The 26,877-nt window shown below is 44.6% G+C and overlaps 2 protein-coding genes across 5 annotated transcripts in view; one reads left to right on the top strand and one right to left on the bottom strand.

The window, feature by feature from the left end:
• LOC130388354 (TSC22 domain family protein 2-like) overlaps window positions 1-12,309 on the bottom strand; it is a 32,415-nt gene extending 20,106 nt beyond the window's left edge. For 2 of the 3 annotated variants that reach the window (XM_056597821.1, XM_056597819.1), the window contains exon 1: window positions 9,838-12,291. In XM_056597821.1, the coding sequence (XP_056453796.1) occupies window positions 9,838-11,543 (1,706 nt within the window). In that variant the 5' untranslated portion in view covers window positions 11,544-12,291. Of the gene's footprint in view, window positions 1-1,623; window positions 9,286-9,837 lie in introns of those variants that run through there. The other variant, XM_056597820.1, reaches the window with a different exon arrangement.
• A 10,295-nt stretch (window positions 12,310-22,604) lies between these two features.
• Window positions 22,605-26,676, top strand: LOC130387993 (profilin-2-like). Of its 2 annotated transcripts, none has more exons than XM_056597289.1 (4): window positions 22,605-22,708; window positions 22,811-22,949; window positions 23,827-24,019; window positions 24,681-25,001. In XM_056597289.1, the coding sequence occupies exons 1-4, from the start codon at window positions 22,689-22,691 to the stop codon at window positions 24,776-24,778; spliced, it is 450 nt and encodes a 149-aa protein (XP_056453264.1). In that variant the 5' UTR covers window positions 22,605-22,688; the 3' UTR covers window positions 24,779-25,001. The 2 variants fall into 2 exon arrangements, with proteins under 2 accessions (XP_056453264.1, XP_056453263.1); XM_056597288.1 differs by lacking the exon at window positions 24,681-25,001 and adding an exon at window positions 25,008-26,676 and having other exon boundaries at window positions 22,609-22,708.
• The last annotated feature ends 201 nt before the right edge of the window (window positions 26,677-26,877 follow it).

The raw sequence follows: 26,877 nt of genomic DNA, 5'->3' as shown, positions 1-26,877 counted from the left end.
AAATAAAATGTATAAAAATACAAACTTAAGATATGAGACTCAAAGTCCTTTGAAAAAAAACACAATAACCCTGTGAAAAAGAGTTTTCTCTACGCACATGGTTGTTGTTAAAAAGCATATTTTTACTTAAAACAAATAGCACAACCGTCGAGTCACTTGCACAACTCAAGCCTCCCTCCAGTCTAAAACCCTGGCCCTCTTAAGGAGCACCAGAATGGGTGTGGCTCAATTAGCTTATGAGCCACAGCTGCAGACTATTACGGCTAACAGCCAGACAGGAATATGTGCATCTTTTAAAACATGGTTCAAAAGAGTGAAGATGCCATTCACATCTTCACATTTCCTTCCCCCTCTTTTAAGCTTGCAAACACGGTTTCAAGCGCAGTAGATAAAAAAGGTAAAATATTGTGCAAGTAATTTGTGTTAAAAAAACTGTTCAAAAAGTCTCTCTGGTGACCGGCAATCTTCATTCCAAGATCACTCCTTCTTGGCCAAACACTGCACTCTTCACAGTATGTCCTCCGCCACTGCTGTTCTGCTAAGGCTTGGCAATAGCTCCCCACAAGGCTCACGTCAGCAACAAGGAGTTCCCGAGCTATTCCTCCTTCAGGCTTTGGCCAACCCCACAGGACAGCAGTTCAACTCCACCAGTGATCTCCTCTCCTAGCAGGACTATTCGTCTACCTGCTCACCTTTCACTGCGGTCCACCCAGGGCTCCAGAGTGCGCCTAATTTGGGAGCACATGCGCCTAGAATTCGGGGTAGTGCGACCAAATATTTTATTTGGGCGCACCGGTGCGACTGAAAATTTATCTGGTATAATTATTATTATTTATTTTTTTACAGAGCAGTCTATTCATAATATTGTAATAACCACGGAAGAGGCAGTGAATGAAGTATTGATTAGACAGCGATTTATTAGACACCTAATAAACCGTTGGGACACGCAAGACCGGTAACAATAGCAACGCCGGTAAACAAACCCGCGAAGCCCAATCCAGGGGCCTGTACTACGAAGCTCGATTAGAGGGTTAGCGAGGTATGTTGAGCTGAAAGCCTGGGTTAGCTGTACCATGAAAGTCGATCTCTTTAAGCGTCGCTGTATCACCATGGTGACTTTTACGCTCGCAACCAAACCTGGTCGGGAGCAGCTTTTCAGCGAGTCTACCCGGAGATCGGCTGCTTATATCGGCGTGCGCAGCTTCCTAGCCCCTCCTCCGATAATGGCGTCACCATTTGTGGGTGTTCGCATGGACCTCGGCGCACTTATCGCACAGGCGTCTCTTCGGAGACAGAGGGTTTTTCGGGACAGAACCGATCCCTTGGCATTGTCTGATGAACTTCTTTATGAGAGATACAGATTCGGCATTTATTTAAGGCATTTATTTAATGGTCAAGATATTATTAATCAATGGCGTAATTATCGACGGTGCAACCAGTGCAGCTGCCCGGGTTGCCCCCCCCCCCCCCCCCACAACTCAGCGCAAGCCTGGCACGGTCCAACCCCCCCCCCCCCCCTCAACAACTCAGCGCAAGCCAGGCACGGTCCAACCCCCCCCCCCCCCCCCCCCCCCCCCCCTCAACAACTCAGCGCAAGGCAGGCACGGTCCAACCCCCCCCCTCTACAACTCAAAACTTGGGTGCACCATAAATACGTGCTGGTGCACCCAAATTAAAAATTTAGGCGCACCAGTGCACCCAAGGAAAAGGTTAGTCTGGAGCCCTGGGTCCACCATGATGCTCCATGAACAATGCCGAAATGTGGGTCCCCTCCACTCGGCTAGAGGAATCATCCCACCACTGCCACCAAATGTGAAAAAGAGTTTTCTCTATGCACATGGTTGTTGTTCAAAAGCATATTTTTACTTAAAACAAATAGCACAACCGTCGAGTCACTTGCACAACTCAAGCCACAACCCAGGGCCCCGGAATGCCACGCCGCGTAGGAGATAGACCACACACACTGGGAGATTTGAATTTAGGTTTTGTTCCGTGCATAATATGATGGTTGCAAGACGACAAACCGATGGATCAACCGACCGGAACTTGACCAACCTACCAAGCAATGGTCAACGGACTAGTTCTGGACCATGACTGGACCCAACCCAGCAGACTGGTTCTGGACCAGGACTTAACCCAACAGACTGGCTCTAGACCATGACAGAAACACCCTTTCATGCCTTCTTACTGAAAGGGGGCCGTGAGACCTGTGATGGTTGGCAAGATGCCAATTTGATGTCAGGGTCGGGTGCCCCTTAATGAGCCTGCTAGCTGAGTATGCCTGTTATCAGTCATGGGTACCTCATTTTCCTTGGGGGTTGGGGAACAGCATCAGAAGGATTTAAAGAGAAGAGGGTGGATGGGTAAACTGGTGTGTGTGTGTGTGTGTGTGTGTGTGTGTGTGTGTGTGTGTGTGTGTGTGTGTGTGTGTGTGTGTGTGTGTGTGTGTGTGTGTGTGTGTGTGTGTGTGTGTGTGTGTGTGTGTGTGTGTGTGTGTGTGTGTGTGTGTCTCTCTGATATTTTGACTTTAGTTTCCCCCAAGGGGTTTTCCTTCAGCACCTTGGAATGTAGGAGGCGTGGAGACCCACAACAGGCATATTTACACTGAATGGGGGGGAAATGGTCGGGTCAGGGGGCCAAATCGATGAACCATGGGGAAAAAAATGGTGCCGGCCGAGGGAACCGAGTGCATCCAACAAATGGCAGCACAGAGGCTCCTCCAAAAGGCTTCTAGCTATACTAGCTCTCTCCTGGTAGGACCGGGAAAGGGTGGCAGCAGCCACATGCAAACCAAGTTGGAAGATCTGCATTTCTACTAGGGATGGGACTAGGGGTGGGAATCGAGAACCGTTTCCTACTCAGAACCGGTTCCAACTAACCAATTCCATCGGAATCGTACGCCTCCAACGTTATCGGTTCTTCTTAACGATTACGCACCACGTTTTCCGGTTTACGCAAAAAATTTGCGACGACCCTGCGCGCGCCGACAACCTTCAAACAACAAGGCAGCATCGTGGAGAGTAGGAAGCGATCGCAAGTCTGGCTCCATTTCACCAAACGCAATGAAAATTCTGCCGTATGTAATCAGTGCAAAGCTATCATTTCGTGTAAGGGTGCAAACACCAGCAACATGCTAAAGCATTTGTCTATCAAGCATGGAATCAAGTCCCAAGAATGCCATGTGTTCAAAAGCCTTCATACGAGTCAAACAAGCTCCACTGTGTCCTCCGTTGACAACGGTAACGTTCACATTACATATTCTGCATTAGCAGCCCACTGTCGTAGTTTTTTATTAATAATGCCGACCTATACAAATTTCATGCATTTTAGATGATCGCTCTCAGGCAGCTGGCCCCTCGACATCAGCTCAAGTTACCCCTTTCACTCCCAGAAAAGGCAGATATGCTTATATTCTTGCATAAGAATTGTTGACGCTCAGTAAAAAAAAAAAATCTAAAAGATGTTATGAAGGCATACATTTCATGCCTATTTAATTAAAAGGGATGTACGTATGTTTACTATTTTGTTTACTTTTTATAACCCTTCCTAGAAAAGTGTTAAACTTTAATTTAATGACGTTTGGTTTAAGCTAAGTAAGGTTAGTCATTACATCTAAAATATGTATATAAAAGTTTAGTGTTAAATCATAATTTAGCATGTTCAATTGTAAGTGTCTTCCTATTCTTTTTTTATTGTCAGTCTAACTTATTTAGACTATATTTTCTTGTTCTTGTGTTAGTATGTAGAAAATAAAATGGTTTCTTTTGGTGCAGAAGACTGTAGAACTCTTTTTCTGCCACTCAATGAACTACTCAGGAATCGGTAAGAGAATTGATAAGGAATTGGATCGATAGGCAGAATCGACAATGGCATTGATATTGATAAAAACGTATCAATTCCCACCCCTAGATGGGACGGAATATTCCATCATTCGTTCTCGAGGGTCAAAATCGATTTGTAACATTTGGACTGATAACATTTTTTCCCATTCAAATATAACGTTTTTCCCAAACCATACCCTGGTAACGCCTGAGGGTTTGACTAATACAGTAGGGGGATTATTTGTTTATCAACACGGCGCATGTGCACGCAGAATGATCACAAAAAGACAATTTGTTTGACCGGTTGCCATGGTTATCTCTGTGTGGTTAATTTGCAGTTGCGGTGTAAATTAGCGATGTTGTCAGTTTACTGTTACATTAAACTGTAATCAGAAAACACGGTTATATGCTATATGCTATATGGTATAAAGGCTTGGACAAACTTCAAACTAAAATATGTACACTTTATGTTGGAAGTACAGACCGTCGCGATTCCCATTGAAACGAATGGCGCAGTGATTATTCTTCAAATCGAGCTCTGGTAAATTTTGGGAAAATGAATTAAACTGTAATCAGACAACGCGGTTATATGCTATAGACCCTAGAGTAACTGTGGTATAAAGGCTGGGATAGACCTTAGCTACGACTTGACCACAGGAGGTATTCTAGTCCGCTCAGCTATGAGCCAGAGAGCTAACATTATGCATTGTACATATTTACAATTCGAAATTCGTCCCAGCCTTTATACAACAGATACTCTAGGGTCTATAGCATATAATGCGTTGTCTATTGCAGTTTAATGCATTTTTCACAATTTACCAGCTCTCGTTTTGAAGACCGAATCACTGCGCCATTCGTTTCAATGGGATTCGCGACGGTCTATATTTTCAACATAAAGTGTACATATTTATAATTTTAAATTAGTCCCAGCCTTTATACCACAGATACTTTAGGGTCTATTGCATATAACCGCATTTTCTGATTACAGAATAATGCATTTTTCACAACAGACAATTTGACTTGAACTACTTAGCAGGTACCGTATTTTCCGGACTATAAGTCGCGGTTTTTTTGTAGTTTGGCTTGCCCTGCGACTTATATTTCGAAGCGACTTATATGCCAAAATTGTGCGCACATAATCCTCGGCCGCAAGATGGCACCGTCATTCATTAGGCCTACAACTGAACGCTGCAAGCCTACTGCACCACCGAATAAATTATATTCTCGTCGTCATCGTCCTCAATGTCCTCCGGTTCAACCAAAGCTACCCCAGCCTTAGCTGCAATTTTGTGCAACATAGCTGTCACACATATCACAGCGCATGACTTGGCCGGCGAAAACTGGAGCCCTCCGCTGGACTTGTGAAGGCATCTACGCTCAGGTTTAGGACCGCGGCGCATACGCGTCCGGTGGAATCCCGGTGTCACTGAATTCGGTATACTCTCAGAACTACGAGGGAACGACACACCTATATTGCTATTGCAATTTTATTCAGTCTCTCCAGACTAAACGTTCTTGTTTAAATGTTTAAAAATAAATGCGACTTATACACCGATGCGACGTATATATGTTTTTTTCCTCGTCATGGAGCATTTTTTGACTGATGCGACTTATACTCGGGAGCGACGTATAGTCCGGAAAATACGGTAGTTGTTTTTTTGCGTTTAAGATATTAAGTGATTTCTTGCAGATGATCCATGGCTGCCTTTGTGAATGTCGGCACATATCGAATAATCTATTATTCGTTCATACCACCCACTAATTATTCGACCATGAAAAATGTGAGCTATTCACATCCCTAATTTCTACTCCTTTATTATTGGCATTTAAAATAAAATTAAATCACAGCTTACTAAACTTCGAAAGCACAAAGATAGCGCAACAGCAGGGAGGAGAGTTTAAACAACCCTAACCGGTTGCAGAACACGGAGCCAGATCAGAGGGTGTGGTGATGACGGAGGAGATAATCCCTGCAAGGACACACAGCGAAAGAGCGGCTCTCGGAGCACAAGCCCCTCCTCTCTGAACCGGCCAGTGAGGGATGGGGGATGAAGACTAGCCAGGGAGGTTATTGATCAAATACACGTTGCATGAAGCAAGCTTGAACACTTGCGACAGAGGCAGATGGAACATCAACAATTCAACTACTCTGCAAGGCCTTCATTGGAGGAAAATACATTCATACAAATGCTGCCTCAGTGGGATACAGATATAGATATGGTGTCATCCCAACAGTATGGTATCGAGAAAATGCCACATAACCATACAAACCACGGCCCTTTCTACATTCAAGGTGTATGCATCACAAAGTCAACAACTTATTACCTCCCCAGGTGATGGAATGAATTACTGATGGGACGTTGATCAATAAGAACTTGACTTCTGAAACCCCCATGCACAAAGTAGCACCTAAATACACCTGGAACCAGCCTTTATTGCTGGGGAACAAGGATGAGTGAGACTAACTGAAAGCTTTCTAAGCACTGCCAAAAAAATAATAACTGAACCTAAAGTTCACTCATCGCAGAACAAGGGTGCCTATCAACACTTCCTCTGAGTCTGAACACATCTGTAACGCCTTGCCTGGCCCGGCATTCAGGCCCCAGCTAAGAAAACAAACCTGAAGACCCACTGAGGCCCTCACACAGGAGGAACATCAGGTAGGCCTACCACCTGCCACACCAGGAAGGCCTACCACCTATGCCACCAGGAAGGCCTACCACCTGGAACACCAGGAATGTCTACCGCCTAACACACCAGGAAGGCCTACCGCTTGGCCCACCTGGAAGGTCTACCACCCAGCACACCTGAAAGGCCTACCACCCGGCACACCTGGAAGGCCTACCACATGGCACACCTGGAAGGCCTACCACCTGGCACACCAGGAAGGCCTACCGCCTGGCACACCAGGAAGGCCTACCGCCTGGCACACCAGGAAGGCCTACCGCCTATCACACCAGGTAGGCCAACCGGCTGCCACACCAGGAAAGCCTACCACCTGCCACACCAGGAAGGCCTACCACCTGCCACACCAGGGCGTTGGTTGAATACAATTACTTATTTTTGAGAGAAGTTGTTTTTGGCAAAAGCTGGGGATAAACCAAAATACAAGTGAGTTACTGCGTGATCTAGACTCTGAAGGTATTGCTCTCTGACATGACTCGAAAAGAAAACCTTTTTACCAGCGGAGATTGAACTCCACGCGGAGGCCAATGAAGTAGGAGTGAAGTAGAGTGTCAGTGAGCAATATGCTCAATCCCCACTTACGTGTGTGAGAGAGAGAGCGAGAGAGAGAGAGAACGAGAGAGAGAGAACATGCTGAAGCGACACGCCCCAGTGACAGGTCTCTTATCTGCAGCAAGGAGCAACCGTGGAAATACCACTGCTGGCTCTCTGATAGGACCCTGCTGTCGTAACAGAGCCCTCTCTAATCAGCACTAGCAGTAAACAAGTGACAAATAACACAATCCTGACTGCAAAAATAGTTATAATATATATATAAATCATTTAATAGCCATCATTTGATATAAAAAAAATATTCTGTTGCATTTTCAAAAATGTTTTGCATCCATGATGTTTTCAGAACCATCCTCTACACGTAACGTAACGTGGAGCTAAAATTGTACACTCTTACAGTAAGTATGCCAGGCAAGTAGGTAGCTTTCACCTAAAATATGAAAAAAAAAAACAGAAGAAAACCCAAAGGCTGCATAAAACAGCTTCTACTCCATCCTTGTCGTCATGATTTTTAAAGAGCTACGGTAAAAGCTAGTTTTTCAAATGTCTACTCTCTGAAGAACGGTATTAAAAGCCTCTATTTCAGCAGCTACAAATTAAAGAACTGCAACCAGTTCAATAACATTTATAAAAAGGCAAAAAGTGATTCTAGAAGGAGTAGGGATACAAGAAAAGCCCACAACTTTTGTTTTGCACCCCATGCAAAAAGAAGCAAAAGAAGTCTGATCGTTTCTAGCAATGTACGCATCCACTCTCCCCTCCGTTTGTACTATACAGCTTAAGGGATACAATAGCCAATATCTGTTCCGATATTTTATTTTTGACCTAAAAGACTGTCAAACCACATAACCGGATATTGCAGAAGAATAATACAGTTCCTGGGGTCATTATGACTTGTCTGCCGCCGGACGGTCCACCAATGGGCCAGCCGCTAAACACTGGCCAACCAAATACCTATACAAGGCTCTACAACAATATGCACGGCAAAGGTGTTATTTGGGAACTTTTAACTATTTATCCTTCCAGAAACATCCAAAAATACATAACATCATATAAAAAAAAAGGTATAAATAAGGGGATTAGAAATTAGAAAACGAGTACACGTTTACACCCCTTTTTCTGAGTAGTAAGCATGCAGTGACTAACCTGACAAATAGTCAACGCATATCCAAGGTCATTCAATAGGGATTGACCCATGGGATATAATATCCAACGCAGCTATTTGGGAAAAGAAGGAAGTGGGTTTTCCTTGTGCTATATGAAATTGATATGGCAACGTATGATATATTCCCTTTGACATGAAAATATATTTTTTATGACTTCTGGTGTAAGGCTGACATCCGATGGTCATCCTGCATCACTGAAACCATGGTCCTTTATTTTAGGACAACGTTTGATGTCGTTAAGCTCCAGAATACAGTAAGCAGCCACAGGCCCCTTTGTAGACAGACCACACATTTCCACTAAAGAACCAACACGGATAAAACCAGTCTTGTCACATGCTCAGAACGATAGGACTTTGATAATACAACCACAATGGAAATTCTTTTTTTAGGATTGCTGAGCTTCCCCGTGAAAAATTAAAAACATGAGATTAAACAAAGTGACCAAAAAAAATGGAAGCACCTGGTTAAGTGAAAGGAGAGGATATTTTCTGGGGAAAAGCCAGGTTAATGGCTATGGCAGGTATATTATAGCATGAACATGGAAACGATCAGGAATTGTAAAGTACTTTACGTTTCCACCTTCCCCTTAAGCCAAGCCCATCACAGGACGACATAAAATCAAAGGGATTGGAAGACAATCCTGTTTCAAAGATCAGCAATAGACAGAAGTCTTTAAAAACCTAGAAAACATGAAAAGCTAAGCAAGATCCTGCCACCACGACAAGGAAGCGTTGCCATCTGAAAATCCAATGCAGATCCACTACTGTACATGAGACATTTAGTTGATAAATGTGAAAACGCAATAAACGGTAAAAGCTGGCTAATATAGCTCCACAATCGCCCTCTAAAATGACAAGAAGCACCAGAGAGGAAGGTGGAAATGATAAGAATGTCTCCTTAGGTTTCAGGAAATATGGCAACCAATTAAAAAGTTCATGCACACGTTGGCGAAGACGTTTGGGCCTAAGACTAGTGCTGAGTCAGCCCGGTGCTCAGCTACCCTCCAGCAGAGCACCAGAGATTTCCTGTTTGGAGCCAAGGCCATCGTCTTGAGAAAGTAACTGCAACAGCCAAAAGTAGGGAGTGAATGAGGGGGGGTAGAAAAACTTACACGATAGCAGACCCCCTCGCACAGACAAACACCAACTAAAATAGAAGTTTGTTTGCGTGATCAACGGTTTCAGTTGAACACTTCCCATTCAACAGGGGCATAGTAACGTATCGCATGTATTGCCTTAACATTCACTCTGTGCCCAAGCAGGATCATTTGTTTCCATATTAAAATAAACCCCTGCATCAAGTTCACCACCTAAATATAAAACTTAAACATAACAATTATGTGCAAATAGCTTATGCAACTTCCACAACATGCAAAGTTCCCGACATATCTAATGAGAAGAAGGTATCAATTGGATGTATTGAATTTTCGTTAATGTATATATGTTGATTAAACCTACATCAAAGTTTATGATCTCAGTGTCAGAAGTGTGTGATGACAATGTTGACCAAAACCTTGAAGTAGTTTACTTTCTTCCTAACAAAGTTATCAGAGGACATATCCACTGCTGTGAATCCCCAGGCACTGGGCAGATTGGGTCACTTTGTGGTCGTACCTGTCCTCTTCCCCGTCCATGGGTAAGGGAATCCCAAACAGACTGCGGACCGTGGGGCTGGAGAGATGCAGGCTCTCTGGAATCAGAGGCTTCATCAGGTCCTTCCCAGGGACCAGGGCCCCGAAGACCCCGAAAGCTCCCAGTTGACCGCGGGAGAACTGGGCCTGCTTGGCCATCAGCAGACTGGAGGTCATCAGGTTTGGCATGGCTGCACTAGAGGCACTGGGTGCGCCCGTGGGCACTGTGGTGGGCACACTGGAACTGGCGGCAGGCACATTTTGGCCACCAGATGGTGCGTGCTCGAGGTTGTGTGGCTGAAGCTGACCGGGGCTGGTGTACTGACCGCCAGCCTGCTGAAGGGCGGACCCCCCCAGCAGCAGGGAGCCCCCCACACCGCCCAACCCACCCCCGGGGGGCGGCGGCAGAAGGCTTGGCGCGGACAGGACAGGTAAAGCTCCTCCTCCCCCTGGACCAGCCATCTCCCCACTTTGCCCAGAAGCAGCGGTCCGTCCCAGCATTTGGGTTATGATGGGAGAGGGGCCTTGTCTCCCAGACTGGGCCAGTGTCAGAGAGGTGGGGGGAGCTTCCTGCATGGGAGACGCATGTAGTTGTTGTTGTTGATGGTAGTATTCTGTCTGGCTGGAGGTTGCAGCCGAGGCCTGCCCGGCCGGTTGACTGAGTGCAGTCTTCTGCATGTTGACACCACCTTGAGACAGGCTGCTGTGTCCGACAGACGGTTGGAGAAGGCCGACGGCAGGCTGCTGAGGGGTGGAAACAGCTATGGACTTGATACTGCTGGAGAAGGCGTTCTGGGAGGCCGTCCCCCCGGGTTGCCCGGTGGCGTAGGCAGCCTGGTGCATCTGCTGCTGCAGAGCGTCCAACGTCTGCATGCGAGATGCCGGGAGCAATAACATCATGTCCGCCAAGGAGCCCAACCCCTGACCAAAGTTTGTTGCCGGGATAACGGCAGAGCCACCAATGTGGCCGAGCCCGCTGTCCCTGTCGAGACTGGGGTCGGGCGCAGCGTTTGCGTGTCGTATGTTATCGACAGACCGACCCATCACGGAGCCCTCTGAATCCTTTTCGTAGAACTCTGTACATGTCCATCTCCCTCTTCGGAAGGGCTCTCCAGTACCATGGTCCAGTTTAATGACCCTGAAGCGTGAACTGCAGCTCACTGTAGCTGTGGTAGAGGAAGGAGTGGAATAAGTCACCGGTGCTGCATGGGAGACGTTGACTGACAGGCTTGGAGGCCCACCACCAACACTCACCCCAGGGGGAAGGCGTTGCTGCTGCACGGGGCCTGGCTGAGTGACAAGGGCAGACATCAACGCAGCCCCCGGATCATGCCCTTGCTGACTACTCGAAGCAGAGCATGCATATCCTATGTTTCGAGAGCCTCCGTTAGGGTTGTTTGGTAATGCAGACAACTGATTAACTTGAGGTATATGTTGCGGTACCATGACGCCAGGTGCGTCAGTCTCTCCGACGTTATTGATTGCTTCCTCTGATGAACTTCTGTCACACACTGGCTCATAATCCGCTCGTGACACGTCGAATATTTCCGATGAGCCCTCCTCGGTCCGCGCCTCGTCCGGGTCGTCCAGGCTCTCCGTGTCGTCGGTGGCGCTGCTGGCCGCCACTTGGGCCTGCGTCACGCTGGTGATCTGGAAACAACTCTTTTTCTTGGCCGGCATTTTCGACATGTTGGCGGACTGTTAACAACTCCCTTATGGTTATCCGTCAAAATGCGCCTTATCAGCCTAGAACCGAGTCGATTAGATCGGGTCTCACGTTCGCATTTATACAGAATTAACAAGTAAACTGCAATCAATACGAATCTGCGCCATCCTCCTCATTTTTCCAAGTCTCCTGTTGCATTTTATGAGCGCGTAAAATAGACTGCTAGATCGTGTACACTACAGCATCCTGGAGCTTTAGCTGTTAACAGTAATACCTTACAAGGGTTTGCGACAAAAGTTGAGTTCACTCCACAGACCCGGTCCCGGAGTTGTCACCGCGCCGCCCTGCAACTGGAGCTACTGGAGGCTGAGGCTGGCTGAGGGGGCGCAGCCCTCCGTCACCGAGCGACTGGAGGCTGAGGCGGGCCGCAGCGGACTGAGGAGCCGCAGCGAAGCTACTGGAGGCTGGGGCGGAATGAGGGACCGCAGCGGAGTGAGGCGGGCCGCAGCCCTCCGCTCCCCGAGCTACTAGCGGACTGAGGGGCTGTAACACTCCCCCTACGTCGGAACAAGTATGGAAGACATCTTCTACAAACAAGTCTTCTTCACCAACTTGGTTAGCATCCTTGTGTTCGTTTAGTAGTCACACCAGCCTAGAAGGCAAGTCCCTTGTGAGTGTTCAAAATGTCTTAAATGTTATACTTTTGGGCAACTGGAATCCTTGCAGCGCTTCCCTTCCTCACTTTGACAAGATGGCTCTGTGTGCGCCGCGCTGCATGCTGGGTACTGCGAGCAACACTACGTAGAATGAGATCGAGAATACGATGCAGTCACTGTGCAGTGCGCTGTGCAGTGCGACACACACACACACGCACACGCACGCGCACACACACACACACACACACACACACACACACACACACACACACACACACACACACACACACATGCTCATACATTCAAATAGTTGATTAGTGCGCTTTCCTAAATAGAAGGATAACACTGCGTATGAATAAAAACGCACACACACACACTTTGCATTAAAGTTTCACATCAAGCCCGTAATCACAGGTCAAATCTCATATGAGCTCAGAGCCCTCATGAGCGGGTTAAATGTTCAAGCTTAGCCAAAACCGAATTGGAAAAGCAAGAGACCATGAACAGTTACAAATAAAGAACAAACAGAAGGGCCCCTTCATGCAGGAACGGCTAGGCGTCTGATAGACGCTGACCATGTAGGAAACAGCACAAAACATTATATTGCAAGCTGCTTTGTGCACTCATTTTGAGCTATTACAGTATGTTTGTTGACATAAGTATGTATGATTGACTGTGATGTATTCTGTACTGTATATCTGTTCCACACCACAAGGGGGCGTTATCAGTTTGATAACGGATGTGATATGATTGGTGACGTCATGCCCCCTATTAATATGAATGTTCCGGACTTGATCATTCTCTTAGCCCGCTCCCAACATGAAGGCTGGAAGAGCAGTTTAGTTATTCACTATAAAATAAATATGCCTTGAGGCTGAAGATTAAAACTCTTCTCGTCTACTTTTCTGTTGTTGCACTGTTGGACTCCTGCTGTGTTAGTAGTACTCCTGCTAACAATGTTGAATTAATTAATTAATTAATTAACAAATAAACCATATTGTAAGTATGATGACCAACTGAGCAATAATTTAGACGCTTGGGAGTAATATTGAGAGAATGTATGCTGAAGTTATTATTATCTACTGGGTGTCTGTTCTATTATTTAGCTATAAGAACATTAAACCCAGCATTAATATGGAAGGTTAAGTTTAGATGGGGTGATGACTTCAGCATCATGCGATTCTGTTTCGAAATGAACAAATGAACAACAAAAGCCAAATAACATGGTTCCTTTATACTTTAGTGGTACTTTAGATAGCTCAGGTGTACATGTGTGTGAACGGTCCAGGGGACAGTCTATAGTCATGGTGGATACATGGATACGGCTTGTGAAAACGGTCTCAGCTGCCGATAGCCTGACAGCATCACGGAACCCTGGTTGACGGCTAAGTGGCTACAAGGCCTGCCCGCCGGACCTGCTTCATCCTCCAGGGCCGGCTGAAGGCAGAGGCCATATAGGTGCTCTGCGAGGCGCGCCCCCTTCTTGCCGACCTTCAAACACCCTGTGGCGGATGGCTTTGTGATGGAGTTAAACATATTTGAACTTTTATTCACGGCTAAAAGAAGCAGAAAGTGCGTGGCTCATCACTGCGCTGCTCTGAACTGATCCGACTGACCGACTGATCACAACGTTTTCCACAATGAAAAGGTCCAAGCCTTGTAGTGCGCAATTTAGAAAAACTTAGAAAAGAGGAGGAGGAAAGAAAAGCCTTAATTTGTAGTGGACTTCACAGCAACAGCAGGTACATGTTTCTGCTTGGCTAACTTTATCTACTCTATAACATTCTTGGATCATCTGCTGATGTCCTCAGCTGCTTGAGAATGGGCATCTGATCTCCTCTCTCCTCTCCAGCACCTCAGATGAAACAATGCTTGCGGGTCTAGCAACACCCACCAACACATCAAACAAGCAAAAATGCATGTTTATAAACATGCATTTAGTAAGGGTTTAGGGCAGAAGAAACCACGAAGAAAGGTGTCGCAAAGACGTTACCGGAGAAAGAGAGCATATTTTTTGCTCCATCTCACATATAACAAACACTAAACTGAGTGAAAGAAAGGGATCCTATAATGTTCAGCTGTTAGGCGTGGATCTGTGAACTCATGTATTGTAATGATTGTATGATTCATAGTTTTAGAGTTATGATAAGGTATCTTAAGGTAATTTACATTTCATACAGGGAAAATACTACATCAGGGGTAGTATTTTTTCAATAAATTTTCAGGGTACAAATGTCAGGAAATGTTGTTCATAGATACAGCCCATTGGGAGAATAGCAGGAGAATATCAGGATTTACACGTATTTGTGAAAGCAGCTATAGAGATGTTAACAACTTAAGGGGACAATTTAAAGTCAGCTCAGTAACTGGGGTTCATCTCAGGATCTGCAAATTTGGAAACTACATTAATAAAGCGTTTAACATTTAGCTTTAATTGTGACAATAATCTGTTAACCTTAATGTATAAGTGAACTGAGAAATAGTATGTGGTCAATTAATATGGAGAGATAACAGCTTCAGTGGTCACCGGTCGCCCTATGACCAGCTCTGATGTTATCATGAGATAAGAGGCTCCTAGCAGAGGGCTATCAGGAGGTGTAATAAATGTGACACGGGATTCCCTTGTAACAGGGCCCTTATTGTGTAAACCAGATGCCTCGGACACCAGCCTTCCGATTTGCACCTGTGACGTAATTTCCGGTCTCGGAGAATTTATAGCGTTCCCGTTCGTCTTTGTGATTGTGTCATGAAATTGGCTACTCGTTGTTTATTGATATCTACATTAGCCTCTTTAGCAAACCAGCTTGAAAACAAATGACACAACTTTACATTGGATTGCACGCACAGCAAAACCGTACAATGCATTAATTGGTGACCGGATTAAGAAGCAGGGTGATCAAGTGTGTAAGAGCATTTTCAAATTTACATTTAAATGACCAACGTGGTACAAATACCAAGAAAACAAATCTATTTACGGGTACAGCCATTTTTGTTGAAAGCGTCACAGAAAGCTGGGAGATTCCCCCACTTGCAACTCGGAAGGCTGGTGTCCGAGGCATCTGGATCACACCATTAGGCCCTGTCCACACCTCTATAATATGTCCATGGTCCACACGGATACGATTTGTGTTAAAACGCGGAACTCTTCACCGTTTGGGCCGACCGTCCAGATGGACCCGGCGTTTGCGGAACCTGCAAATGCACTCTTTCGAAACCAGGTCCCAGGGTGGAAAAAGAGAAAAACGCCCTCCACTGCGTTTTTGTGTTAGAATTCGTTAGAGCCCCAGATACGCAAACGATGACTTCATCGCCCCACCCACCAGTGGGCAGTGTTAGATTTCCGTCTAATTTGTTTTCGTCTGATTTGATTTGCATTATTTTAGGTTTAAAAACTGCTGTTGCATTCTTCTGTTCCTGACTGTATGTTTTTTGTTGGAGAAACAGCGCCACATGTAGGCCTGGAATATGTACTACAGTGTTTCTGCAGCTAGATGCGTTTTTGCAATGAGTCCATCTTTAAGGAGAAATTCCTGCAACGATGCCAAAGAAAACGGGGGGGAAAAGATTGTTTTCGTAGGTGTGGATGGCCTTAGTTGGTCGTAACTTTTTTCCACACTGGTTTGAAATATGTGGGCAAGATATAATTCATAGTTCCTTTAAACCTCAGCCGCTCCAGTACCTGCAGGTCAAACTCTATCCATAACCCCCACATCCAGCCTTCCAACACAACACCTCCAGTAGAACTCAGCCTGCAGCAGGTGAGTTGTGTTTCTTGTGTGTTAAAGCTGCAGTTGTGTAACTTATTTGATTATGGCCTAATCCAGACACATTTTTGCTATAATTATATAAATTACTTACAATCAGTTATGAACGTATGTAACTCACCCTGTACATCTCGAATGTCTTATCCATTTGTCTACAAATGGATGCTAGGGAATATATTTGACTATATATTGGTCTGCAACCAACTTCAACTTGTCTACAGGACACATTAAAACTAGAATAATTTATTCCAATCAAAGAGTGATTTAAACCTGGATTCTTGCTCTTAAACAGATTGCACCCAAAAAGAGAGAAACTTGCAGGCGAGGGATCGGATATGTAACTGGCTATAGGGTTCGCGTTAGGTGGGAGCCGAGCTCCCATAGAGAGAGGTCTGGCTCCCACGAAAGCAGCAAACTCAAATATATGTGCGGGTCTCTGAAAAGACAGCAGCATAATATTGCAATTACAAATAAAGCATTTTCCCTTGCAAATGCAGAGTAATATTGACTATAAGTGGGATAATAGAACGCCGGTCATTATCGGGAAAATAAGACCAGACAGGGCGAACCGGACACCGACGCAAAACGGAGGTGCTTCGACCTGAAGGGGCTTATTTTCGATAATGAGCGGCTACTTGCCAAACGAAAAAATAACTTCACAAGGTGCCTTTTTACAATTTATTTTTTTACCATTCATAGTGTTGATCAGCAGAGAAATAGTTCTCAAAAGACGTTGACGTCGCTTAGCTACCGAAGACGCTGGCGTTGTTGTGAAGGGCCCATGCAAGTGAACGGAGCGTTCCACGGCATTGAGAATAGCCCATGTTTACGTCCTATACCCCCCCCCTCAACAACTTTAAGAGACCCCCAGAGATGGAAACATAACTCGAACCCTGCCTATAGATATTTCATCCTGGCCAACAACATGGGCAGGATCCAGGGTTGGGCAACTTTCATGATAAAGAGAGCCACATTTTTCATCATAACCATCGGAGGGCCACATGACTGCACACTTCAACTAAACGTGAGCTGAGAGAAGCTACACAATTTTGAATTTGGTAGATATGATTTCCTGTATTCTGGTGCATTTTGGGGATGGCCACTACCTAAAAAATCATCCAGAATCATAACCTATGTACGGTATGTTAATTGAACCAACATACATGCATTTTATGTTTTCCATGGTCAAACAGCCACATGAATGGTCAGTATTTTTATCAGCGCAAAGGGCTCACATACATCATCATTCAATGAAGTCAAAAAACTGAAAAAAAGTGGCCCAACATTAAGTGCAACAACTCAATGAACTCAAACCCAACAAGCAGTTGTAGTAGTTGTAGTGGCGACTTAAGTGGATATCTTTAATGACTGATATCGCTTCTAAGCAAACTAGACGCATGAGTTTGCCTTCGAGTTCTATGAATTCTTCTCATCTTTCTTGACCGAGTTTTCTGTAACTCGATCAATTATTATTATTATTTTTTTTTTCTTGTTTTTTTTTTTATTATGTGCGGGCCTGACTGAGTGAGGATGCGGGCCGCACTGAGTGAGGATGCGGGCCGCCAGTTGCCCATCCCTGAGACCAAGCTCTCCTAATCGGGTCTGCAATAGCAGTGTGTCAATGCCTATAGCCTCTGCGTTTGAATGATAATGAATGAATGGAACGTTGCATTTTTAATGTCTGCAAATATTCTAGACTAGAGAGTGCGCGCCAATCAATGGAACCTTATGCGGAATCAGATAAAGTCGGTTCTTTGCGGCGCAAAGTATGTTTCAGAAATAATTTTTGTAATATGGAATTATTTCAGAGGGGAAAATGCCGTGAAAAAATGTAGGCCTATGCACAGTGCCTTCAGGATTAGGACTGATAGCCAATTGATGTCGGCCTGGCCCTAATCAATTGGGTTTTAATATCTTTAGCATTCATATTATTGCACTCTATTCTTTTCGTAGGCTACTCTGCGGTTGGCCTTGATGGGGAGATATTTTAACCCTTTTTAACCCCATTTTCCGGCGACATTCCTGCGTCTCCCCCTGCGTCATAGCCCGTTTCAGCACCGTTTCAGTGGACAGGTACAATCCTACGAACGTCGTGAGTGCAGCGAATGCGCGTTCATGTTAGATTCAGATTCAGATTCAGATGCAGACTTTTATGTCATCGTGCAAACTTGTACAACGAAATTGGGGTGGTGCTCACTACCCATAGTGCAAAATAAAGCAGTTAAGGGGAGTTTCGGGAAACGCTCCAAAGAAATGTACGTTGGTTCGCAAGATCAATCGTAAGAATGATCGTACGAGCGAAGATCCATCGTTATCGGGAAACTGGGCCCTGCACGGGTTTTCAATGTTGTCTTTAGCTGTTACGTCTTTCTGACCAATCGCAGTTCAAGGCCCACCTGGGCTGTACCACTTCGGGAGGGGCCGCTCAGTTACTCCCCTCTAGGCAAAATTGACTTGGTTGCGACGTTTACAGTTTGTGAGTGTTGCTGTCTGTTGAGTGAGTGAGAGGTTGCGGGCGCACAGCTCAGGCTGCCGGACGGCGATGCAAGGAACTTTTCTAAACGCAATATTGTTATCCTGCAGCAATCAGCCCGACAGCCCCGAAACGTTAACGGCCCATCGGGAATTCTCCCATCTCTCCCGATTACCGCTCCGCCACCGTGTGTGTGTGTGTTTGTAGGGGTTATTCGATAGCCTGGTAATGTGTATAGGCCATATACTGGTTTAAATAATAAATGTTATCTTGCTGAGCAAGAGTTTTGTTCCAAAGTTCAGTGATTGAAAACAAATAAAAGCCTGGGCTATTGAAGTTTTACGGTAGGCCTACTACTGTCATGCACCTACCCGATGTCAAGTGGACCGGGTTCAATTGACAGCGGGTCCCTCTTCTTATATCTCTTCTTTTAAGGCTAGCAGGACGAAATCAAGGGATATTTTGAATAGAAAAATATGTGTGATTAATCGCGAGTTAACTATGACATTAATGCGATTAATCACGATTAAATATTTTAATTGCTTGACAGCACTAATCTTAACCTTAAATTATACATCATACAATAAATTATAATACATGAGTTCACAGCTATACGCGTATATAGCAAAGAAAACAAAATAAAACAGGCAGCTGACTAATTGAGTGTTGGGTCCCAAAGAGGTAAGCAGGAAGGGTAGGGTAAGGGGGGAATAGAAAGAGATAATATTTGGTGTTTACATTTTATTTGATATCAGGGTCGAAAGTTTTCCTTTCAGGGGTCCAAGGCTTCCTAAAATAATAATAATAATACATTTTATTTATAATGCACTTTATATTCAAGAATCTCAAAGTGCTTCAGAGAAAAAAATACCAAAAAACTATTAAAAAGGGGGAACCTCAAAGAAAGTTTAGCTAAATGCTCTTTTAAAGAGATGGGTTTTGAGGTTCCGTTTAAAAAGAGCTGTAGTCTGTGGAGCCCTCAGGTGGTCAGGGAGGGCGTTCCATAGTCTAGGGGCAGCAGCAGAAAAGGCCCGATCACCCATGGTGCACAGCTTCGTATGTTGGGTTTGGAGGGTGTGAGTGGATCCTGAACGGAGTGTACGTGAGTTTGTCGGGGGGGTGAGGAGTTCCTGAAGGTAGAGGGGGGCAAGTCCGTGAAGGCACTGGTGGGTGAGGAGGGAGACCTTGTACTAAATTCTGAGTGAGACAGGGAGCCAGTGCAGTGATTTCAGGATGGGGGTGATGTGGTCATGCTTGCGCACCCTCATCAGGACCCTGGCAGCACTGTTTTGAATGTATTGGAGCCTCTGGATGCTCTTGCCAGGGATCCCAATGAGGAGTGCATTGCAGTAGTCCAACCTGGAGGAGACAAAGGCATGGACGAGCTTCTCTGCATCAGCCAGGGTGAGTGATTGGCGGAGTTTGGCGATGTTCCTGAGGTGGTATAAAGCTGTCTTACAGAGGTGTTTGATGTGGGTGTCAAAATTAAGTTGTGGGTCCATTTTAACACCGAGGTTGGTGACGGATGTGGAAAGGGGGATGTTTTTACCAGAGAAGGTGATATTGGTGATGGTGGGGGAGCGGAGCTGATGTGGCGTGCCAATAAGGATGGCTTCCGTTTTATGGCTGTTAAGTTGTAGGAAGTTGAGCTTCATCCACGCCTCTATCTCCTCCAGGCAGGTGGTCAGTGTGGATGTTGGCAGAGGGGCAGAAGAAGTGGGGGTTGTCCTGATGTAGAGCTGTGTATCATCAGCATAGCAGTGGTAAGACAAGCCATGCCTGCTAATGACACTACCCAGGGGGAGCATGTACAGTGAGAACAGTGTGGGGCCCAACACCGAGCCCTGGGGGACACCGCAGGTAACGTTGTTGGTGTGTAATTTTGCTTTGCCCAGGGCAACGTGCTCAGTTCTGTCAGTGAGGTACGAGGTGAACCAGTTCTTTACATTTCCTGATAGTCCAATGGTGTATTGCAGGCGGTGAAGGAGAATATTGTGGTCAACCGTATCAAAAGCAGCTGTTAAGTCCAAGAGGATGAGGAGAGATGGGGAGCCGGTGTCTGCTGCCATCAGGAGGTCATTTGTGACCCTGACCAAGGCTGTTTCTGTACTGTGGCCATAGTGGAAACCAGACTGGAATTTTTCAAACAAGTGATGTTGTATGAGGTGATCCTGGAGTTGTGCTGCAACAGTTTTTTCCAGAACTTTTGACAGAAATGGGAGATTTGAGATGGGCCTGTAGTTGGAGAGGACTTCTGGATCAAGGGTAGGTTTTTTTAATGTTGGTCTGATGACAGCAGTTTTTAATGCAGATGGGATATGGCCGGCCAGGAGGGAGTGGTTAATGATATTGGTGATGAGTGGAGAGACAGCAGAGATGTTGGCCTTCAGCAGAGCTGTAGGGAAGGGGTCTAGTGCACAGGTGGATGGCTTCATTTTCCTGATGACGTCCTCCACCTCTTCCTTTGTGATGCTGGAGAAGGAGCAGAGGGTCTGGACAGAGTCAATCGGTGGGTCAGCAGTTTGAAGGGGCAGGGCAGTAGTGATGAAGAGGTGTGAGCGGATGTTATTCACTTTTTGTTTAAAAAAGTTGATGTGCATGTTGCACCTCTCCGTGGTGACATCAGATTGTCAAAAGGGAACCCCAGTCTCTCCTTAAGTCGTCCCCAGGCCACTTTCGAGGGCAACCAGCTTTATTCTAACTGTTCGAAAATTTGAGCAAAGTTTTGGACATTCACAAGTTTAGAACATACAACTGGTATTTCATTAATATTACTAATAGTATAATATACACACTGCTCTTTCAGACAGATTCAAATTTAATGTTTTTCTTGATTGTGTTGCAACAGTGCCCAGGGTTGCGGTCAGTTCCAATATCTGACTTCTTCCATTCGAATCAATTTGCACAGTAATGTTGTCCAGTTTTTTTTTTTTATAGTGCAAATTGGTACATACAGGATGTATTTAAGGTGCTTGTGAAATGAGATTTAGTTGAATATGAATGTATAATTCTTATTTTGCATTGTTCAGTTCACGTATGCCTATGGGGCAGAAGCTATCTCTAAGTCTGTTGGTGCAAGCTTTGAGAGACCTGTGCAGCAGAGGGCAGCAGGTGGAGCAGGTTTTGTCCAGGGTGGGAAGGTTCTTTCAGGATGTTGGCTGTCCTGCCCAGGCAGCGAGACCTGAAGGTGTCCTTCAGGGAGGGCTGTGTGCAACCAGTGATTTTCTGGGTGGTTTTGATGACCCTCTGAATGGCTCTCCTTTCCGCTGCAGAGCATACCATGTGGTCATACAGTACGCCAGCACTCTCGATGGAGCAACGGTAGAAGGATACAAGTGGACCTATTTGCTCTGTAGACAAACTGGTGAAGGAAGGTGGGCGGGAGGTGGGCTTTAGGCTGGTTTTGAGATACCAGTCTCTCAACACTTCATGATGACTGGTGTGAGAGCGACCGGGCGGTAGTCATTAGGGCGCTGATGACAGGCTTTTTTGTAGTGGGATGATTGTGGCAGAGTTCAAGCACGGTGGGATTATGGATTTGGACAGGGACAGGTTGAAGATCTTTGTGAAAACCTCGGAGAGCTGGTCTGCACATTCTTTCAGAACCCTTCCTGTCACGCCATCCAGGCCCCATGCAATTAGCAGACACATTATGTAAGTTTAATGTATCGACATTTGGTTTGTCTAGTCCAAATAGTCTCTAACTGAGGGAAATGCACAAAGTGTTGAAACCCTCCCCAGTCTCCTCTACCAAATTTGAACAGTTAGTGCAACATTTTACAGCGGATTAATTAGCCAGTCAATTGCTGTAATCTAAAGCGTTATCGCCTCCTCTGCCATATTGGATCAGCCAGAGAAATTGCACTAGCTGGAGTTGGTCCCCAACATTATCCATTATTTGGGTTGTACATAATTTAGAATAGTGAAAGGTGATATCATATAATGTCACAACTCCGATCAAATTAATCAATCAATGCATTGGTTGGAAAACGGGTTTGAAGAATAAATCACTGCCGTCACAAAATAATTAATTTAATTGGACTAGCAATTTCTGTCATGAATACATTTGGTAGGTACTCAATCGACCAGTCCGCAGCCCTAGTTGTTGGTGGTTCTCTGGCCTCCCACTGAAGGGCGCGCAGTCCATACCGCCGCTCTCCTTTCTACATAAGCGCCAGAGCTCATTATGCGGAGGGATCTGATCCGGACTACAGAGCTCATTGTGCGGAGGGTTCTGATCGGACTACACCCATTGGCTTTCTTTGCTGCCCGTGGATGTTTGTTAGCGTCGCAGTGTGAGTTGAATTGGAAACACTGAATTCCTCTGTAGGCCAATTGATAACGCCTCTATCATCGAACCGTATTTTTAAGACACCGGCGGTTTTATATTTCACCAGTTTGTTAAATATGTCTTGGCAAGGCTACGTTGATAACCTGATGGCCGACGGCGACTGTCAGGACTCCGCCATTGTTGGGTACACAGACGCCAAGTATGTTTGGGCAGCACATGCCGGTAGACTATTTACCAATATAACGGTAAGAGACACTGGGGAGATGGTATCTGATTCTGCTGGGGAATTTCATTGTGATTTTTGTGTTCTGGGTGTCATCCCCCCCCACACGTTAACTCTTTATGTCTGTGCACCTCGATACCACTAGGTCTAGTAGCTAGGTATCACTGTTCTGCATGCTAGTTAGCTGTGGCCCGATATCGTTACTCCCTAAACAAATCCTATCCTTTACCTCATGCTGGGTCAGTACACCGTATCGCACCGTTGGGACGAACCGTCAACATGTATCGGGTAGACTGTCAATAGCCTTCATGTGTCAGACTATTTGACTAATCGGCCGTATAGTGTTGTTGCTCTGGGAGCAGCGCTGTGATTAGCTGCTACCAGCTGGCTAGTGCTGTTAATGAACCACCTGAAGTGTGCACGTATGCGGTGCATTTATACAGCACATGTTCCAAAATTAATGCCTGGAACTATTTAGCTGAGGTTTGAGACTGGGTCCAGAGACTGTCCTGCTTTGAATAACGTTGGGAGTTAGGATCCTTGCATATACATCAGACTGGCGTTTAATTTGGGGCATCGGTGGTTTAAAAACGTGCTATCGCAATTGATGTTGTATAACAAAACCAACAAATATGACTGTTATGCCACATTTTTGTGTTTTTCAATGTTTCATCGGTTGTCCAAAGCTTCCTATAGCTTTCGATTTGTTGCTAGTGTTCTATTGAAGAACCTCCTGGATTGAAATGCATTCACATGCTATAATGGTGTCATTGACGTAGAAGCAATGGTGCATAACTAGTCGTTTTTTACCATGTAATTGCAGATTAAGATTCTTATTTAATGCACAGTACCAATTTCCTTTCAATATTAATTGTTTTATTCTCAAAAACCCTCGGCAGGTTCAAGAAATTGACATCCTGGTTGGAAAAGACAGGGAGAGCTTCTTCACCAATGGCCTCACTCTGGGCGCCAAGAAGTGTTCAGTCATCAGAGACAGCCTGAACACCGACAGTGACTGGACAATGGACATCAGGACAAAGAGCACGGGTGGGGAGCCAACATTCAACATTACCGTAGGGAAGGCTGGAAGAGGTAAACCTTATTTATATTGATTATTTTGGTTGCAGAACTCTCACGCAAGCAGAGTTCGACTTGTTTGAAAACATCAAATGGATTTGAGGAAACACAAGTCCATTTGATAAAAAGGATTGGCCAAGTCAGCGTCAGGTCGCATCATATGATGAAGATGCGAGTTTCGGAAGTATATCAATTGTATACCATTAGTTTAGATAACAGAAGAAGGCGTCTTTGTCTTATCTAATTCATGATTATTTTCAGTGGCTTCTTTCCCTTTCACTCTGCTGTCCTCTGTCCCATTCGAGCATCTAAATGTTTCCTGGTTACTATAACATGCATGTGAACCCTAGCCTGATGGAAAAACCAAACAATAGTTCCAACTCCATGAAGATTAACGCTTACATTCCTACTATAACACGGACTGCACCTTCCTTCATATTCAGATAAAATATATTGATCCGTTTATTTTGCCCCTATGCATCTTTCATTAATCAAGCATCCTCAAAGTTATAAATGTTTTCCTCTTTTTAAACTTCCTTTAGTTTTAGGAGATAAACGTTAACATTATTGAATCAGTAAAGGACTTCCTTCTAATAGTCATTTCTTCTCTTGACTGCATCTTCTGTACCACTCACTTCTCTAAACTTTCCCTTTTTTCCTATCTTTTCTCTTTCAGTCTTGGTACTTGTTATGGGCAAAGAAGGTGTCCATGGAGGCGTATTGAATAAGAAGGCATACACGATGGCAAAATACTTGAGAGATTCAGGATTTTAATGTTGCCAGCTCACTAATAGATCAAATTTGAGGGATAAAAAAAGAGAATTCTCTGCAAGCAGTCAAATGTCTTGGCAACTTTTTAATAGCAATGAAGAGTGGTGGCAAGATCCTATGTCACCATTTATTTTTTCCCACCACCCTTCATAAAGAAGGGGGGGGAGGGGGGGTGCTCTTCAATTCTGTTCATTTCTCTCTTGTTTCTTTTTTTTCCCAACGTGTGCTCCAGTGTTGGTTGTAGTGATGGGGAAGGATGGGGTCCATGGCGGAAAGCTCAACAAGAAGGCATTTGAGATGGTTCAGTACCTGAGGAATTCTGGATATTAAGCAACTCCTCCCATCTATCATCCTCATAGCATCCACCCGCTGTGTTGACAATACTTCTGGAATTAGAAAAGCCAATAATCATATTTTACCATGGTTCACTTCTACATCCCCTTCATCCTACCTTAAAAACAATAGACATTACAAATTGTTTTACACTACCACAATGGCATGTTTACCAAAATTGTCTCAATGTATATTTACAAAAGGTGTAATAAAAAAAAATCTTGACTGAATTTGGACTCCTTGTATTAGAGACCATTGGCAGATGGTCAAATGGGATAGTTAAAATGTAATCTCAGTGGGGGTAGTTATTTGCTTATGCTCTATGTCTCACCAGAGTATCACCAGGTTCTCCAATATTTTTTGGGTGTAAAGTTGCATGCTTACCCCTCTAATGAACATGGTACTACTCGGACACGGCCCTCTCCAGCATAGGAGACTAGATGGCAGGCATCTTATCTGGCACTTATTTCAATGCTCAAAGACTTAGAAATGTTCTTTCAGCCCTCCAAGCACTCAATTCAGCTTTTTCTCCCATTATTTTGCTGTTAGTGGACGTGGTCCTAAGAGTGATAGTAATGGGGATGTCTGATTGTAAAACGTGAGTTCAACATGAGTGAGGCTGATGTCATCAACAAGACAGCCCGTCCTAGTCCCTAGACATTCCATCTTTGACCAGCTCAGACCTATGTTGTGTGTCCATGGTTTTGCATTACAGTATTTATTCACCTTTTTCTATTTAACCCCCATTACCATCATTCCATTGATGCCGTTTGACCAATTGTCAGTTGAATATGATTGTTTGTAAGACATGAAATATCCTCAGCCCATGGATGATTGTAGGGTGTATTTGTTGGACTTTAAATCATTGTGATAGAACTTCTGATTAATTGAATTCTCTAACTCTAGAGCAGTTTTACAAATTGTACATGTGTAGTTAATTTCCTGCTAACTTGTCATTGAACATGAAAATGCAGCCTAATTTTACAACGGTATGAATGCATTTCGACTTGTCGACCCAAGCTTTGGGGAGGGGTTTTTGAGCCCCTCCCCAAAGCTTGGGTCGACAAGTAGCTTGGGTCGAAATGCATTCATACCGTTGTAAAACAAACCTTAAATTACTTGCCGTGTTTAGTCATCAAGTGTATCTGTCATGGTACGGTACAAGTATACTGAAAATAAGATGCTGTGTACACTAAATTTATGAAAAGTCATGTTGGTTGGAATAACATTTGTAAGTTGTCTTGTGAAATCTTTCTGAGAATAACCATGTGTTCTGTGCCATAAAATAGATCTGATCTGTTGCTACTGTGAGCTCTAGTTTTTAATGGCGGCCCCATTGAGATGACCCCTTCTGATGGCAATTTCCTCTCATGGGATATTGTGGCATCAGTAATACCCAGTTTTGTGACATATGTACAGAATCAAAAATAAAATAAAAATGCATTAAAATCCGTTTTGCTTCAATAATTGAAATTCACTATGATACAAATTGGGGATTTTTCAAAAGTGTTAAATGTCATTCATGAAATATCCTTGCTTTACAGACGGATACAATAAAAATGATTCAATAAGAATGTGTCTCTTCTTTGGACTCAGCGCAATGTATTTTCTGCATGCATTTTATATTTCTCAACCAACTAATATACGTCCAAGAGCAGTGTTCTTCAACCTTAACACAATGAACCCTTGGTGAACTGAGATACGTAGGAAGGTATTACTGGAGCAAAACAACAGATTACCTGTGATAGGGGAATTTGTAGTTTAGTAAA

The sequence above is a fragment of the Gadus chalcogrammus genome, chromosome 8 (assembly GCF_026213295.1).
Source record: "Gadus chalcogrammus isolate NIFS_2021 chromosome 8, NIFS_Gcha_1.0, whole genome shotgun sequence".
Lineage (NCBI taxonomy): Eukaryota > Metazoa > Chordata > Actinopteri > Gadiformes > Gadidae > Gadus > Gadus chalcogrammus.
The sequence above is the reverse complement of the archived record's forward strand: the minus strand, read 5'-3'. Positions and strand labels throughout refer to the sequence as shown.

Coding starts and splice junctions, on each gene's coding strand:
- LOC130387993 (XM_056597288.1), top strand. CDS start 22,689: ATGTTTGTTAGCGTCGCAGT. Junction 22,709..22,810: donor ATGTTTGTTAGCGTCGCAGT/GTGAGTTGAATT, acceptor ATATTTCACCAG/TTTGTTAAATATGTCTTGGC. Junction 22,950..23,826: donor GACTATTTACCAATATAACG/GTAAGAGACACT, acceptor AACCCTCGGCAG/GTTCAAGAAATTGACATCCT.